Consider the following 15,168-nt stretch of genomic DNA (forward strand, 5'->3'; position numbering starts at 1 on the left):
CAATACCCTACTCTATTGGTACCAATTTACTGTATTAGTTCATTTTTACGCTGCTGATAAAGATATACATGAGACTAGGAAGAAAAAGAGGTTTAATTGGACTTACAGTTCTATGTGGCTGGGAAGGCCTCAGAATTATGGGCAGGAGGCTAAAGACACTTCTTACATGCTGGCAGGAAGAGAAAAATGAGGAGAAAGCAAAAGTAGAAACCCCTGATAAACCCATCAGATCTCGTGAGACTTATTCACTATGATGAGAATAGCACAGGAAAGACAAGCCCCCATGATTCAGTTACTTCCCCCTGGGTCCCTGCCACATGTGGGAATCCTGGGAGTTAAAATTCAAGTTGAGATTTGGGTGGGAAAACAGCCAAACCATATCAGTTGTTTTTAATCATACAGTCAACAAATGTAGAGCCATACTAGACATGGAATAAGATATAGCCTTTTATATCACAGAGCTTATAACAAGAAAGATAAATGTTTTAAAAGTTGCTAACAATTAAATAAGTAATAGCAAGTATGTACATACCATGCAAGATTAGTGCAGGCTTTTGTGTTTTGCTTTGCTAAATTTATTGGAATTATATGTAATGTGGGGCTCCTTCACTGGGTAGAGAGTAAATCAGAAAATGTTTCTCCTAGGAGATAATGTTTAAGCAGAGACATAAAGGATGAGAAGAAGAAAGCTGAGTGAATTGAAGGGTAGAGTGTTCAAGGCAGCAACTGGAAGTCAAGATCAACTGAGACTTTATCTCAGGCTATAGTTCTCATCTGAAACCCAAAGTTGAAAGCCATTGAAATTGAAAGTTGAAAGCATTGAAAGCCATTTTTGAATGCTGTTTCTGGACCAGTGACTATTCAAGGATTGTGTATACATAGTTTAAGAAAGGAGAAAAGTGAATCAGGGAAGTTAAATTGTCTTTAGGAATTCAGGCATAAAGAAAGTGATTCCCAGACATAAGAGCAACCATGTACATGTACAGATGTGTAAGAAAGATGAGTTTTCTGAGCTCCTACAGTGATATGAGAACTGAACTGGTCATTGCTATAAATCCTTCTTGAGTGACTTCCTTATTCTCACTTCTGGTTTCTATTAAATACCAAGTTAAGACAGAAGCATCAATACTTGAATATAATAACCTGTCAGCATGGAAACAATAATTATCTGAATCAGTCTCTAGCATGCCTAACCTGTACATTGTAATAATAGTTAATATAATTTTTAAATTTCTATGATGTATGATACAGTGTTCTACATATTTTACTTGTATTAACTCACTCTTCACAACAATCATATGAGGCAGGTTCTGTTATTATCCTTACACATTACAGATGAGTACACTAAAGGTTAAATACCTGGTGTAAAGTCACATAGCTAATAAATGGCAGAGTTGAGACTTGAGCTCACATAATCCAGTTCTAAAGCCCACATCCCTTATCACACAGTATGATAAATATAGTACAATGCATAAAAGAGATACTTGTTTAATACCAAATATGCTGGTGTACAAGTTAACAAGTTAATGGAAAATAATTACAATTTTAAATGTAAATGAACCATCCCAAATGTATTTTATATCTTCAGTTAGAGAGTATCATCTAGTAATACATGGCAATGAGACCCTAACAGTATATCTTCCTGCAGGACAGCTTTGTAAAGTAGAGTGACTTTCTGAGTAAGTTCTTAGAAAATGATTGAAATGGATCTACAAAGCAGTAGGCAATTATTGGCATATATGATTATGTTCATTCAGGGCTGAAACACAGAGGCTCCTAGAATAAGTTTGAGAATTAGGAGGCAAAATTGACAGGATACAGTACCGATGGATGACTAAAGTCAAAAGTATTACCAAAGTTAATGCCAAAATTTCTGGCTTGAGCAATTAGATCATGATCAAAACAATCATTGATACTTGGAACGTAAGAGCAGCTGCAGATATGGCAGGAAAGGTAAATCTGGTTCTGGTTATGATGACTTGAGATGACTATGGGACATCTCAGTGTGGCTATTCAGTCAAATATATGTGTCCCAAATTCATAGGTATGAGCTAAATAGATCAATAAGGGACTTGTCAATATTAAGAGAGTAATGAAATATAAATGAATGAACAAGAACAAGATCCTCTGAAAGAGTGCACTGAATAAAAGAAAGAGGTCATAGAACAGAAACAATATTTGGGGAATGTGAAGATGTGAAGGGTTTTGCAAAAGTAAATGGAAATTGCCAGCGATGTGAGAGTAAAACTAGTGAAGGATCATGTGCTAGAAATTAAGGAAAGATAGATTTATTTTGTAATTTTTTTTCTGAAACACACAGATACTCTAGAGGAATATTGCTGCTTTCACAAACAGTTTTTAAATGCTACATAAAGTATGTTAAATGCCTTAGCAAACCGTAAAACCAAATCTAGATATCATTTAGTGGCCAACACAGAACTCTTTGTGGCTGGGGTTCTTATCAGAAATAAGTATCAGAAAGATATTTTAAAGTATAGCTATTTACTATTTCTCAGCTTCCTCTTTGAAGATGGTGATAATAGTGGCATCACTGAAGGCTTGTAGACTTTCTTCAGTTCTCTATTTTGTGAGAAAACTCTATCTATACTTGGAAGAGATTATGCACAAAGGAAAACTGTGGTTCAGATTATAGGCGGTACTTATCTTTCTCCTTCAAAATTGTATTCACTGTTTTTGTTAGGCTTTATAATATTGAAAGGGATCTAAGGTAATGTCCAGAGCCTGTTCTAACTCCTGCCACCATCTCTCACTTAAAGATGTCAGCAAGAATGGCAACTCTTCTTAAAGTTCTTTTCGTTCTTCATGACTTTGAAAAACAGCTGACAACTTCCTCAGATGTAGGTGTTTAGTTGAGATTCCCCATGCTCAATCCTTACAGGACTTTATTAAATTAATCAATGTGTTTGTTTTTTTTTAATAAGTATTTATAAAGTATAGGATGTTTTACACATTACACTAGAGCTAAGGAAACAGAGATGAGCAAAACAGAGACTGTTGCTGCACTGGTGGAGAATGGCAAAACCTATGACTACTGGAAGGCAGTCATATCACAATGTGATTATATCTCGTCTACATTTATAAGCGATACACTAGGGGATTAAAAACATATCACAAGGTCTAGGTTTATAATAGATATCTAAGATAGTACCTATGCCTCATAAACATTGCAAAGTCATAGTTTTAGTGATGATTCTTATGTCTTTAGTTTTCTATACCCCTTTAGCCTTGTCTTTCTCCTCCATTGACAGGGTAAATTGAGTTATACTGCATTTATAAATGGAAATGCTCTGCTTTGCATTTTAAAGTACCATGCCAAAATCCTTTCCCCTTGAGAGGGGAGTGATGGGTAAGGGGATCTGAAGACAGGATTGGCTCAGAGCTACGCTAAATTACTTCTAAGGAGAATAAAGGACAGCAAAAACAAACAAACAAAGAAAAACAGTGAGGGAGCCAAGCAAATTACAGACAACTAGTAAACTACAGGGTTTAGATCCTGGGCAAGCAACTCTAAGTTCCAAATCTGGAATTCAAGTCTGGTAAGATCAGATGAGAACAGAGCAAGAATGAGTTCGGGTAAAAGAGCCACCAGGCGTGGTGGCTCACCCGTGTAATCCCAGTACTTTGGGAAGCAGAGGTGGCGGGATCACTTGAGGTCAGGAGTTTGAGACCAGCCTGGCCAACATGGTGAAACCCCATCTCCACTAAAAATACAAAAATTAGCCAGGCTTGGTGGCACCTAACTGCAATCTCAGCTATTCAGGAGGCTGAGACAGGAGAATCGCTTGAACTCAGGAGGCAGAGGTTGCAGTGAGCCACGAACATACCACTGCACTTCAGCTTGAGCAACAGAGTGAGATCAGAGAGTCTGAAAAAAACAAGTTATTTGTATAAAAACAATAGAATGCTTAAAACACATCTTCTGGGAGTGCGGATTCATGGTGAATGTAAGTAACAAATGGCTTAAAGTACCTGATATAGTATATCAGTGTTCCTCATAGTTTAATTTATATTTCATACCATCCTTACTTTATAATTTAAGTTTTATTTTAAAAATTCTTGGATGTGAAGTTTATATATATACATATATATATATTTCAATAGGTTTTACAGACACATTTAAGCTTAGAGTATCTTCATTACAATAGTGAAAATAAGACAAAAAGAGCCAACTACCACTTCAGAAGTTTTACATTCCCCTTCTGTACAACTAGGATTAGATAGATAAATGGAAAAACGATGTAATCATATATATTCTAAACACTGAAAGTTTCAATTAGCAAACTCATGGAGGGCAGACCATGCCACAGTTAATAAAGACCCAGACACAGAAGTCCATGGGGGAATGTTGGGGGGAAATAATTGGAATGGACTTTAAATTTGGAGGGCCATAACTAAAATTTATTTTGTTTGTTTCATTAAAATGAACCTTCTTACTAGTTCTCCAACTTCTATATCATTACAATGGTTTTGGCAAGATAGAAAGGGGAAGATAAAAATAATATTGACTCTGAAAACAAACAGTTTAATAGTAGCATTGCTTCATTCCACAATTCCCTTTGATATGCACTGAAATGTGATTTTTTTCAAGGCCTATGCAAGGAGGTGGAAGGGTCTCGTCTCTTGAAATTCCCAAAGGCTTATTCTACCTTTGCCATACTTCTGATAATTAGGATCCTGTTCAATGACCCAATGCTTTCAAATAAACAAAAATTCCATTATTAAACAAAGGACGCTTTATTTTCTCAAATCTCATTCATTTGTGGGTAGTCTTTCATCTGTTATTACATCTTTATATTTCTATTTTGCTGCTATTTTTGGTCACATAGAATGTTTTCCCATGAATATTTAAAATAAAGATAACTTAGTTTGCTTTTATGAACACTTAACCCTTAGAGAGTCATAATGATTTTTTCCAAGACTCATTGGGTGAGTTATATATAGTGTGGACACTGTACCTTTCTTGGCAGCATTAATAATTTTGGAAACAGAAATATAGCAATGGTTAAATATATCTCTATACTTTTTTCAAGACATCTGACTTGAATCCTTGAATAAGGGTAGGAGATTTCCCCCAAAAGAAAAGCAACATTTAGTTAGGTTAAGTGTCAAGTTGCTAGCTCACACAGTAGAAAAGTCAATATGTACCAAGTCATATTAGTGAATTTCATCTACACTGCTCAGAGGTTGTTGAACTCAATTACAGAAATGTGCAGAGTCTATTTGATGTGTGAAGAGGTTAGAAGACCACAATCAATTAAAAAGAACACATGTATATCCTGTTCTGGGGAAATAGTTGTTACAATATACCTTGTTCTGCTTCTGCTTTTTTCTCTGAGTTTCCCTCTGAACATAGAAGAACAAAAGGTTTAATAATTCCTCAGTTTCATTTGGAATTGTTTTGTCAGCAATATCTTGTAGGAAGTCATGAAATTGTTGTTTTACTTGAATGAAGCCTCAGGCAGCTACAATTAAACATGCTGTATTCTTTTTTATAGCAAAACCATTTGAAAATGGACAATATTTGGACATTTATGGAATTACAAGGGACCAGGCTGGGGAATATGAATGCAGTGCGGAAAATGATGTGTCATTCCCAGATGTGAGGAAAGTAAAAGTTGTTGTCAACTGTAAGTGTCATCACCTTTTATCAAGATAAGTTCTGAGAAAAGATAAAACACCTTGAAAAATTCTGACTGAAATTTGTGTTGCTGTTTTTAAGAGGTGGACTACTGGTAAAAATCACCTACTAACACTGAAGACGGGTAGATGTTGAAATGTTGGTTAAATTGTTTAATGTAACAATAGTCCCAGGTAAACTCACAATAATTAAGTTTGATGTACAGAGTGAAATGTGTTTAATATTCTCCTAGTCTCTGGCACTCTAAACCGTGGTGTCCTTACCTCAAAAGCACTGTAGCCATATGCTGGTGTTTTCCTCATGAGCTTTACCTGAAGTGCACTAACACTAAATTTAAGTGTGTAACTCCCAGTCAAACCTGATGAAAATGAAGTGTACTGGTCTGTACTCAAAGAAAAGAGCTGAAGTGTGATACTTCTCTTACTTGGGTGACTTATTTCTATTTCATTTGGGAAAAAAAAAAGTGAAGAAAGAATTTTTCCGTAAGCATTATTGTTAGGAAGTTAGAATATAAATTGGATACCTGCAGAACCATCAGTGCTAGTATGTTACACACTTTTCCTCAATGCTCCCACCACACTGATATAAGATGATTTTCCAGTAACATCCTATTGTATATCTTATGATCTCAACAGCAATGACTGTTTTTACTTTTTTACTTTCCAAAAATCTCCCCTAAATCTTTATCTAAAAAATGTTCATACTGTTTAACTTCTTCAAATAAAATACCTTTGGGATAATTGTGTTTTACCCAAAGTATTTACAAACTATAGTTTTCATTTTTAAAATTCTACTTACTTGTCTTTCTGTATATGGTCCTCGCTAATAATGTGCATGTGGTATTATGCCACAGATCAGAAGAAATTGTTCCAAATATATCCAGAAATGTTAAAGCTAATTAGCAGTTGTTTCATATTAATATGAGTCTTTCAGTCTCGTGGACCAAAAAATAACTTTCAAAACACTCCTAACAGTTGAGCTGCACACCAGAGCAAATCACTGTCATCAACTAACATTTGTCAGTGACTAATCTATATACTTGGGGTTGAACTGTCTCTATTATACTGCACAAATGTGCATGATACCAAGTCAGGAGGCAGTTTTTGGAGTAGGATTTCTCATGGAGTGTTCTGCAAACAAATTGTAGCAAAATTGCCCAAGAAACTCATTAAAAATGGAAAACTCCTGCAACCCACATCAGCCATTTTGAATCAGAATCCTTGGGGTGGGGAGTGTATGGCCTGGAAATCTGAATTTTAACAGGTTCCCACTGATTCTCAGGACTCTTATTGCAGAGGGCTACTGCTCATCCCTCTGGAACTCTCTGAAATAAGAGGTAACAAACAAGTAAAAATTCCTGATCATTTATCACTAGCCATGCTTTTCTGAATATGTGTATACTGATCTTATTGTTTGAGGGTTGAGGGCTTGGGAAGTGGAGGGGAGGGAAGAGAGACATATATCTACTAAGGAAAGAATATTTTTAGCAGCAAGCACTAAGAAATGAAAAAGCAGAGTAAAATATGTCAAATAAACAAGGCACCCAGCCAAGCAATCCTGTTGAACTCCAAGACCCAATAGGTGTTTAAAATGATGTCTCTGATAGGGATGAAATTGAAAACCCAGCTGCAGTACAGATTTGCATGGGACTTATACTCCATATATAAGCCACCATTGTTTCTGAATTAACACTTTTTATTCCTCTGACTTTAGTTTGTTGCCACTTATTTAATCAGATTCTCTTTTCCCTAGGCAAGTAGGAAATTTAGACCAAGAAAGTTAACTTAAGGAGGCAGAAACAAGTAAGGAACTAAATAGATAGATGAGAGTCTATCCATAAAGCAAAAGAACAGAAACTGGGGATACCAGATACCAGGAATGCTGAAGAGTCTACAGCAGTTTCATGGATGCAGAGGACAAAGACAAAAGGCAGTGTATTACTCATAGCAATAGCAGTAATCAGAGTATTGTCATTTTCTTGCATCAGTTCCTTAAGACCCAGTTGCTACAAGGTGATAAGATGAGGGCTAGGTGACCACTGTACACGGTGGGTTTATGTCATAGCTGAAGCACCCTGAGCTTTAGAAAACTCTTTTTTTAAAATATATAATGTCAGCAAACAAACCTGCCCTTTGCCATAGAGGGAGAAATTATCCTTATTAAACTGGATTGTAAACAAATCTGCCCTTTACTCCATAGGGAGAACTACTTCTGTCTTCCAAGACTGAAAAGATAGGAACAAAAGCTGTCAGTGTCTCTGCTTACAAAGGGTGCAGAAATGTGAAAGAGCCATGCAGAATTCTCTTCTAATACAAAGTGGGAGCTGGAACATTTGAGGTAGAGCCTGAAGACATTCCATCCAGCTAACAAAGGTGCTTTAGTGGCTTTATGAGGGTGTCAGAGACTGTAGAATAGGTAGGGAAGAAGACTTTGTTAATCACTTTAACTTAAGAGGGAAAACAGCAGGAGAAAGGGGGAAAAGTTTAAAACAGTAGGGAAGTGCTTTTTAAATCATGACACAGGCTATCTTTTTTAAGAATAAATTTCAGGTAGATAAGTACAGTTATAAGTCAACATGTTGTTGCAGACATAATATTAACTTGTCTCATATTAAGAAAGTAGACCCAACAGGATTTTTAAATGATTTTAAACAATCAGTTTTGTCATTTGCTTCTCCCTGAATCATACCTTTGATAATTCACCCTTTTCCAAATATTCCATGAAAAACTGTGCTTAATACTGGTTTTGTTTACTGCTAATTGTATTTAATTTTGATGCCACACATATATAAATGATATCTCAGGTGTGAAGGAAATGTGATCGTGAGTATGTCTGAAAATGTTTCTGATTATGACAAGGTTTGCAAAGTGTTAATTTTGTGAATTTGGCCCTTTAAAAGTCAAAACTTGAGAGCTACTTCTAGATTTTGCTGAGCTGATTTCCCAGAGGAAATTAGCCAAAGCCTACTGAACAAACTTTAGTTTGTCAAAGCCCAAAATTGAGCACAGTGGTCTATGTTACCAGCATGGAACTGCACATCCCCTAATAACCTGAAGATTCCCTAAAGATAGTATCATGCCAGGTTCAGACGGCCCTTCCTTTCATCTTTATTAATCAATATTGATTGTACACATGGAATTACAGTAGGTTCCTGAGTTATAATTTGAAGAAAAACTTTGTTCCTTTTCCCAAATGGGGTTCAAGATGAAATATAATACATTTTCATAAATTCTGATAGATCTAGTTATGTGGTAAGTCAATTTGAGAAGATTTAGGTTCCCTGAAAGTTAGAAATGTTTAATGTTTTATTATTTGTCTAATACATCTGCCACATTCACTATATATAGAAAATATGCATATACAATAAATAACATCATGCCTGTCACTGTGGATTTTTATTCAATTTAATTACATAGCAGTTTGGTGAGGTAATTGATATAATTGAATATATAATTGATTATATAGATCGAACTGTTTGGTTGGTTGAATAAATCAGTTCATTTTGAGTTATTCACAGAAAGCCTTACTACAGATAGAAAGAAATTTGTAAACATTAATACAATGGGTTATTTCTAAGTAGCGGGATCTTAGGTGTTTATTCTCCATGTCTTTACCTGTAACTTTTTCCTTATGTGTTTGTGTATGTGTGTATTTCTTGTCCACTTTTTTAAAAACTAAAATAATGAGAAGAGATCATGAAAATTATCGTAACTAAACCTTGTGACACATGTAAACACACACACACACACACACACACACACACACACACATGAGAAAAAAAATTGAAACATTTGATTAGCTAAGCCAAAGGGAACTAGTGGATTTAGACTTGGACAGATTCCCATTTTATTTACATTCATGTTCTGCTCTTAGCAGAAGCCTACTGGACACTAGGTTCATAGTTGTCATTGTAAATTACAAAATGAAAGAATGAATGAGTCTCAGAAAGCCCATGGATTAAATTGAATTGAAAAACAAACAACAACAACAACAACAAGACACAGGAAAAATCTGGTGAGAAAAGGGAAGATCAGAATGAAAATCAAAAGCTGATTTTAGAAGTGAAGTATAGAATTTGAAAAAATTAGAAAGTGTGATGAATCAAGTAATATAGATCTGTGTAGGAAAGTAGAATCCGAGGGATAAGAAATCAGCAAGGAATGGAAGACCTGCCCCTTTAATGTGAAGATTACTAATAATAGTAAAATGAATGGGGTTCCCTAGTCTTGTGACAGAGGCCATCTGTTTTCCACTCTATTTGTATGTATTCTTCCAGTTAAGAGTGCCAGTTTTGGAAATGTGGGACTTATGGTCAGATATAATTTACTATAATTATTAACAGATAACTTACTCTTCCATAATTTACTCGGCCTTTGAGACCTTGGGTGAGGTACTTTAGTTCTCTGACTCTCAGTTATCACTTCTGTAAATTCAGGGTAGTAATACATTATTTATATATATTTGTAAATTTGTAAATGTTACAAATATATACACATATGTGAATGTAAGTGAACTGACTCCAGAACATCAGCTCTATGTGGAAAAGGATTTTGCTGTCATTTGTACACTGATGTACTGATGCGTTCCTGTTACTTCAAATAGTACCTGGTCCATAGAAAGGCGTCCAAAAATAGTTGTTGAATAAATAAAGGGTTAAACAGATTAGAGTCCCCCAGGTGAATCATTCTACTAGGCAAAATCAAGAAAAGATATTAGGTTTGCCTCACAATTAAATTTTTTTCTCCCAGGAAAATTAGTAAATGGTGTCTTGACTAATATACTTCTAATACTATTTTTTTCTCCCCAAAATTTCCAGGTGGATTCAATAAAGATAACCTGAAATTTGCATACTGTTTTTACTCAGAGAGAAGCAGCACTAATTCCATTCTTTATAGATAAGAAAATTGAGATGCAGAGATATTAAAACATTTAATAATTGCCCTGATTTTCAAGAACAAAACAGATGTAAGTAAAGAGAGCTGCTAATTGGAAAAAAACAAAGAGCCAACCAGACTAAGGTGAAAAGAGCTCTAGACATTATTTCAATTTTTACTCATGAAAGTCAGACCTAAATACTGACCATTTTATTTGGTGGCAGAAATTATTTTGTACACATGTTTTCAGTAAAATAGAGTTGATTAATTCTTCCTATGATCAAATAAATAGTAAAGTCATTTTTGGGTGTACTGTGTACTAAATCTTTTATCCAATAAGTTACAGGCACATATTTGTGCATTATTTTGCATCTGCTACATATTCATTTATGCAAATATTCACGTTATCTTCCAATATAACTAGCTCCAAACATGTGGAATTGAATGTTCCAATTAGTATAACTTAGTACAATTATATGGAAGCTTGAAATGAGAAGCCACTAGGGAGTAAGAAGAGGAGGCTTCTAGGGAAATGACCAGTTTTTTAAGGCTATTCCTAAAGTTTTCTCCAAAACCTTGGGCAATTTAGGCAATATGTCACACTTAAGACTAGAAGAAATTGCAGATGACAAATGGCCATCACCTTGAATAAAAGGAAAATGTCGGTATTCAAAGTTTGAGTAGGTCATAGATACTATCATGGGACTAGAAGAAAACAGTGTTATTTGAATTCGTAGGCATCACCTTAGTGTTTTATTTCTGGATCCATTTTATGCCCCTAACTTTACTTTTCATTTACTTCATCTTTCATATCTGCTTGTAATGTAGGATACTCTGCTGTATTTTATGTTTCTTTTTAAGCTAATTAACCCTTATTTGAAACAACTCAGGGCATAAAAAGGCATATAGTTGTCTTTTAAATAAAGTATTAGTTCCTATACCATCTCTAATCATGACACACTTTGGTACATCTCCATTTATATATTCACTTAGTTATGTACTTACTGCTTACTATAAGAGAATCAAGGTGCTACAACCAGAGCTACTGTTTTTCAAAATTCACTATCCAGGAAAGGAGAAAAACAAAAGAAACCCATAGTTTTAATACAGTGTGACAAGTGCTTTGATAAACCAATCATAAGGTGTTATGCAAGGATATAAGATATACAACAAATGTGGCCTTGGGGTTTCATTGAAAGCTTCTAAGAGGCCTTAGTGATGGAGTTTAAAGGATTAAATTGAATTTGACAGATTTCTTTTTTTTATAAAAAAAAATAAATAAATAAGGAAAGAACAGTCTTCCAGACAGAAGAAACATCATTTGCTTAGCTTCATAAGAGTTATGGGACAGAATGTTGTTTGTTTAGTCAGGTACAATGGGCTGGGTTAGACCAAGAAACAAAACAGAAAAGAAGGTTAAGCATTGTGGAGGGAAGCAGGACCGGATGAGGTGAGAGTTAGTGAAACTCCATAGGCATACTTAGATCCAGTGTTTCATAATGAAAAAAGAATACATTTGACGTGATAGAACTGCTCAGAGGTTATCTGAATATTAAACACATGAATTTAAATATTTGTATTGTTTACATTCACAAAGAATACTTGGAAGATTTCTGTTTTGTCATGGCAAGAGTAAGAGAAGAGATTAAAACGATAATACTGAGAACAATGCCAGCCAAAAGAGATATGAGGAGCTAAGAAATATGAAGAAAAATTCCAAAAAGAACTGAACATTAAATATTAGAAACGTGAATAATCACCCGAAAAATATTAAGCAAAATACTTCTTAACACAACAAAATTGAAAAAAAAACTAAGAATTAAACATTTTTTATTTACCTTCGGACTTTCATGGTGTAAAAAGTTAACATTTAATTTTATGATTTCTATAATCTCTCAGTTGAAGTAAAACTGTTATTAAACATTCAGTTAAAGAATAGATGATTTTTTCTATTGAGGGAGACATAATTGGACCTTTGTTTTAAATGTTAGACATACAGTTCAATTAATGACTAGTGTGCCAAGACTATTTTTACTTAATGAGTCTGATATCCAGTTTAACTTAAGTGTATTCTCCCATACATTTATCTTTGTTAAGAGGATTTTTAGTGTTAAGGGTCTATCAGTGATCTTTTGCCTTTTGTTCATGGAACATCAACACGCTTCTGTAGTAATGAAATATGCATATTTTATTATTTCTCCTTTTCTAAAAGTGAAAATAAAACAATTTCTTACCTTTAATATGGGAGCAAAACATTTTGCTAGATGGGAGCCTGTGTTTATTTTATTTTGTTTGTAGTTCTTTTTAGGCTGGGAATCATCGCTTCAAAAAATATACATGAAGTGATACGTGTAATAGAGTTTGACTATGAGCTCACAGTAAGAAAGCAATTTCTAACAGGGTAAAATACTCTGGATTGAAAATGACTCCATGCCAAACTGAAAAAAAGGGATAAAGTCAAAGTCAGGAGAGAACAAACAACGACAAATCTCAATCTCTCTCTCCATATATATATATACACACACACACACGTGTGTGTGTTATATATAACTCATATGTGTGCATTTGTGATGGTGTATTCCTCTAGATTCATGTTCTAATAAGCAGTCAAAGGACCAAACCCTGAAAATCATCGCAGGGTGCTTTTTGCCAAATATACTCTTCAAAATGATCTAGAAGTTTCAAACATTACTTTAGTCAGTACAAACATATAGTTTATAACCTGTATTTATCTAAATCCAGCTTTTTCAGCATGTTTCCTCTGTGCTTCCAGAAAAAAAGTGTTGCTTCAGTACGTTAAGCAAGATAATTTATGGATTGAATGCTTTTAAACCAATATGTGAGAGCCATTTATAGAATGAACGACACTGAATTAATCCCCTTGGATCTTTGCCATATCATCATTATTAAACTTCAGAGGAATTGCCAAATATGCTTATGTCTGACAATGCACATGTTTGCGTGTTTTGTGTATGTGTATATGTGTGTGAAGGGAGAGAAGTGGAATAATTAGGGGAAGAGTATGGTAGAAATAGTATAAATAATAGCAGTATGTACAAGAATTATGGCAGATAAATTTGGAACAAAAGCATCCAAATTGTGGGGAAACATCCTTCGTACATTCAAGCTTGCTAGCTTGTCTTCACTCATTTCTTTCTTATTTATCTATTCTCTCTATTTGTCTTTCTCACCCTCATTAACATTTATTTAATGTTAATGATATTTAATATTATTTTATTTACATTTATTTAATGTTAATTTATTTACATGTATTTAATTACATTTATTATATTACATTTATTTAATGTTAATTTATTTGTGACTGCCATATTATTTGTTTCCTCTCCTCTCTTTCCTCTTATTTCTACTCACACGTATAGTGATACTAAACCAACTTTTGAAAGACATCTATATAATGAAGATTTGTAATGAATTTTATTCAGTCACCTTGGAAACATTTTAAATATATGGATTGCCAAATAATCACTCACCAAATATACTGAATTATTCAGTCTATATTTACCTGTAAGTCAATGGGCACAACTGCTTTTTCAAAATTTACTAGATGATAAAATTATGAGTTTACAGGATAATGAAAATAAAACAGAGGAGAAAGGCAGAAGATCGGAATTCTGTTTTTAATTCAGTTACTTAACTAATTGTACAACTTTGGGCAAAAAACTTAAATCTAGGTCTCAATCTCCCCATTTAGAAAATGAGGAATCATTCTCTGGTACCACCTACTCCTGACATTCTGATGTTTTCCTATAATTATTTAAGCTTTTAGAGATTGCGTGAATTCACCACCTAACAGGCAGGGAGCAAAGATTTAAAGCCACTGTTAGGCTTCAGTGTCAAATGATTCTGGATAATCTCAGACTTTTGCTTTGTGAATTCTTTGAGAAATTAATAAGGATTATAATTTAGTTCTCTTATGCATTGTTGGCAAATCTGGGCAAACTTTTCATCCTTTAAAATGTAATTCATGTAAAGAATAAGTACAGTAATGAAGACATAAATTTCAGAAAACCTTAAAGTAGAAATTCTGTTTATGCAATGGAGTGTGAAAGAGGATAACAAAAATGGGATTTGGAATCAGGTAGACAGGAGTTTTAATCTTAGCTCAGTCACTTATAACTATGGAATATTGGGAAAATTAGCTAATGTCTCAGAGGCTCAGCTTTCCTATAAAAAAAAAAAAACAAACTGGAGACAATTATAAGCACCTTAAAGATTGGTTGTGAGCTTCGTCATAATACATTTAAAACAACAGGAATGACTGGCGCAAGGCCAATGACTTTGTATATCAATAGTATTAGAAAATAGCATTTTGTTTACATATCAACCTTCCTCTGTAGCCTGTGAACTCTTTAAAAAGGAAAACTCTTGGGAGGCTAAGGCAGGTGGGCCACCTGAGGTTAGTTCGAGACCAGCCTGGCCAGCTTGGCGAAACTCTGTCTCTACTAAAAATACAAAAATTAGTTGGGCGTGATGGTGGGCACCGGTAATCCCAGCTACTTGTGAGTCTGGGGCAGGAGACTCACTTGAACTTGGGAGACAGGTTGCAGTGAGCCGAGATTGCTCCATGGCACTCCAGCTCGGGGCAACAGAGCAAGACTCTGTCTCAAAAAAAAA

The 15,168-nt window shown here is 34.5% G+C and overlaps 1 protein-coding gene across 2 annotated transcripts in view; it reads left to right on the plus strand.

The window, feature by feature from the left end:
* Positions 1-15,168, plus strand: part of NEGR1 (neuronal growth regulator 1) — a 924,209-nt gene that overhangs the window by 613,775 nt on the left and 295,266 nt on the right. The window contains exon 4 of one of the 2 annotated variants that reach the window (XM_017863075.1): positions 5,517-5,648. The exons of the other annotated variant lie outside the window; for it this stretch is intronic. Coding sequence (XP_017718564.1) covers positions 5,517-5,648 — 132 coding nt within the window. The remainder of the gene's footprint in view (positions 1-5,516; positions 5,649-15,168) is intronic. 2 annotated transcript variants of the gene reach the window in all.

The sequence above is a fragment of the Rhinopithecus bieti genome, unplaced genomic scaffold (genome assembly GCF_001698545.2).
Source record: "Rhinopithecus bieti isolate Rb0 unplaced genomic scaffold, ASM169854v2 scaffold_66718, whole genome shotgun sequence".
Classification (NCBI taxonomy): domain Eukaryota; kingdom Metazoa; phylum Chordata; class Mammalia; order Primates; family Cercopithecidae; genus Rhinopithecus; species Rhinopithecus bieti.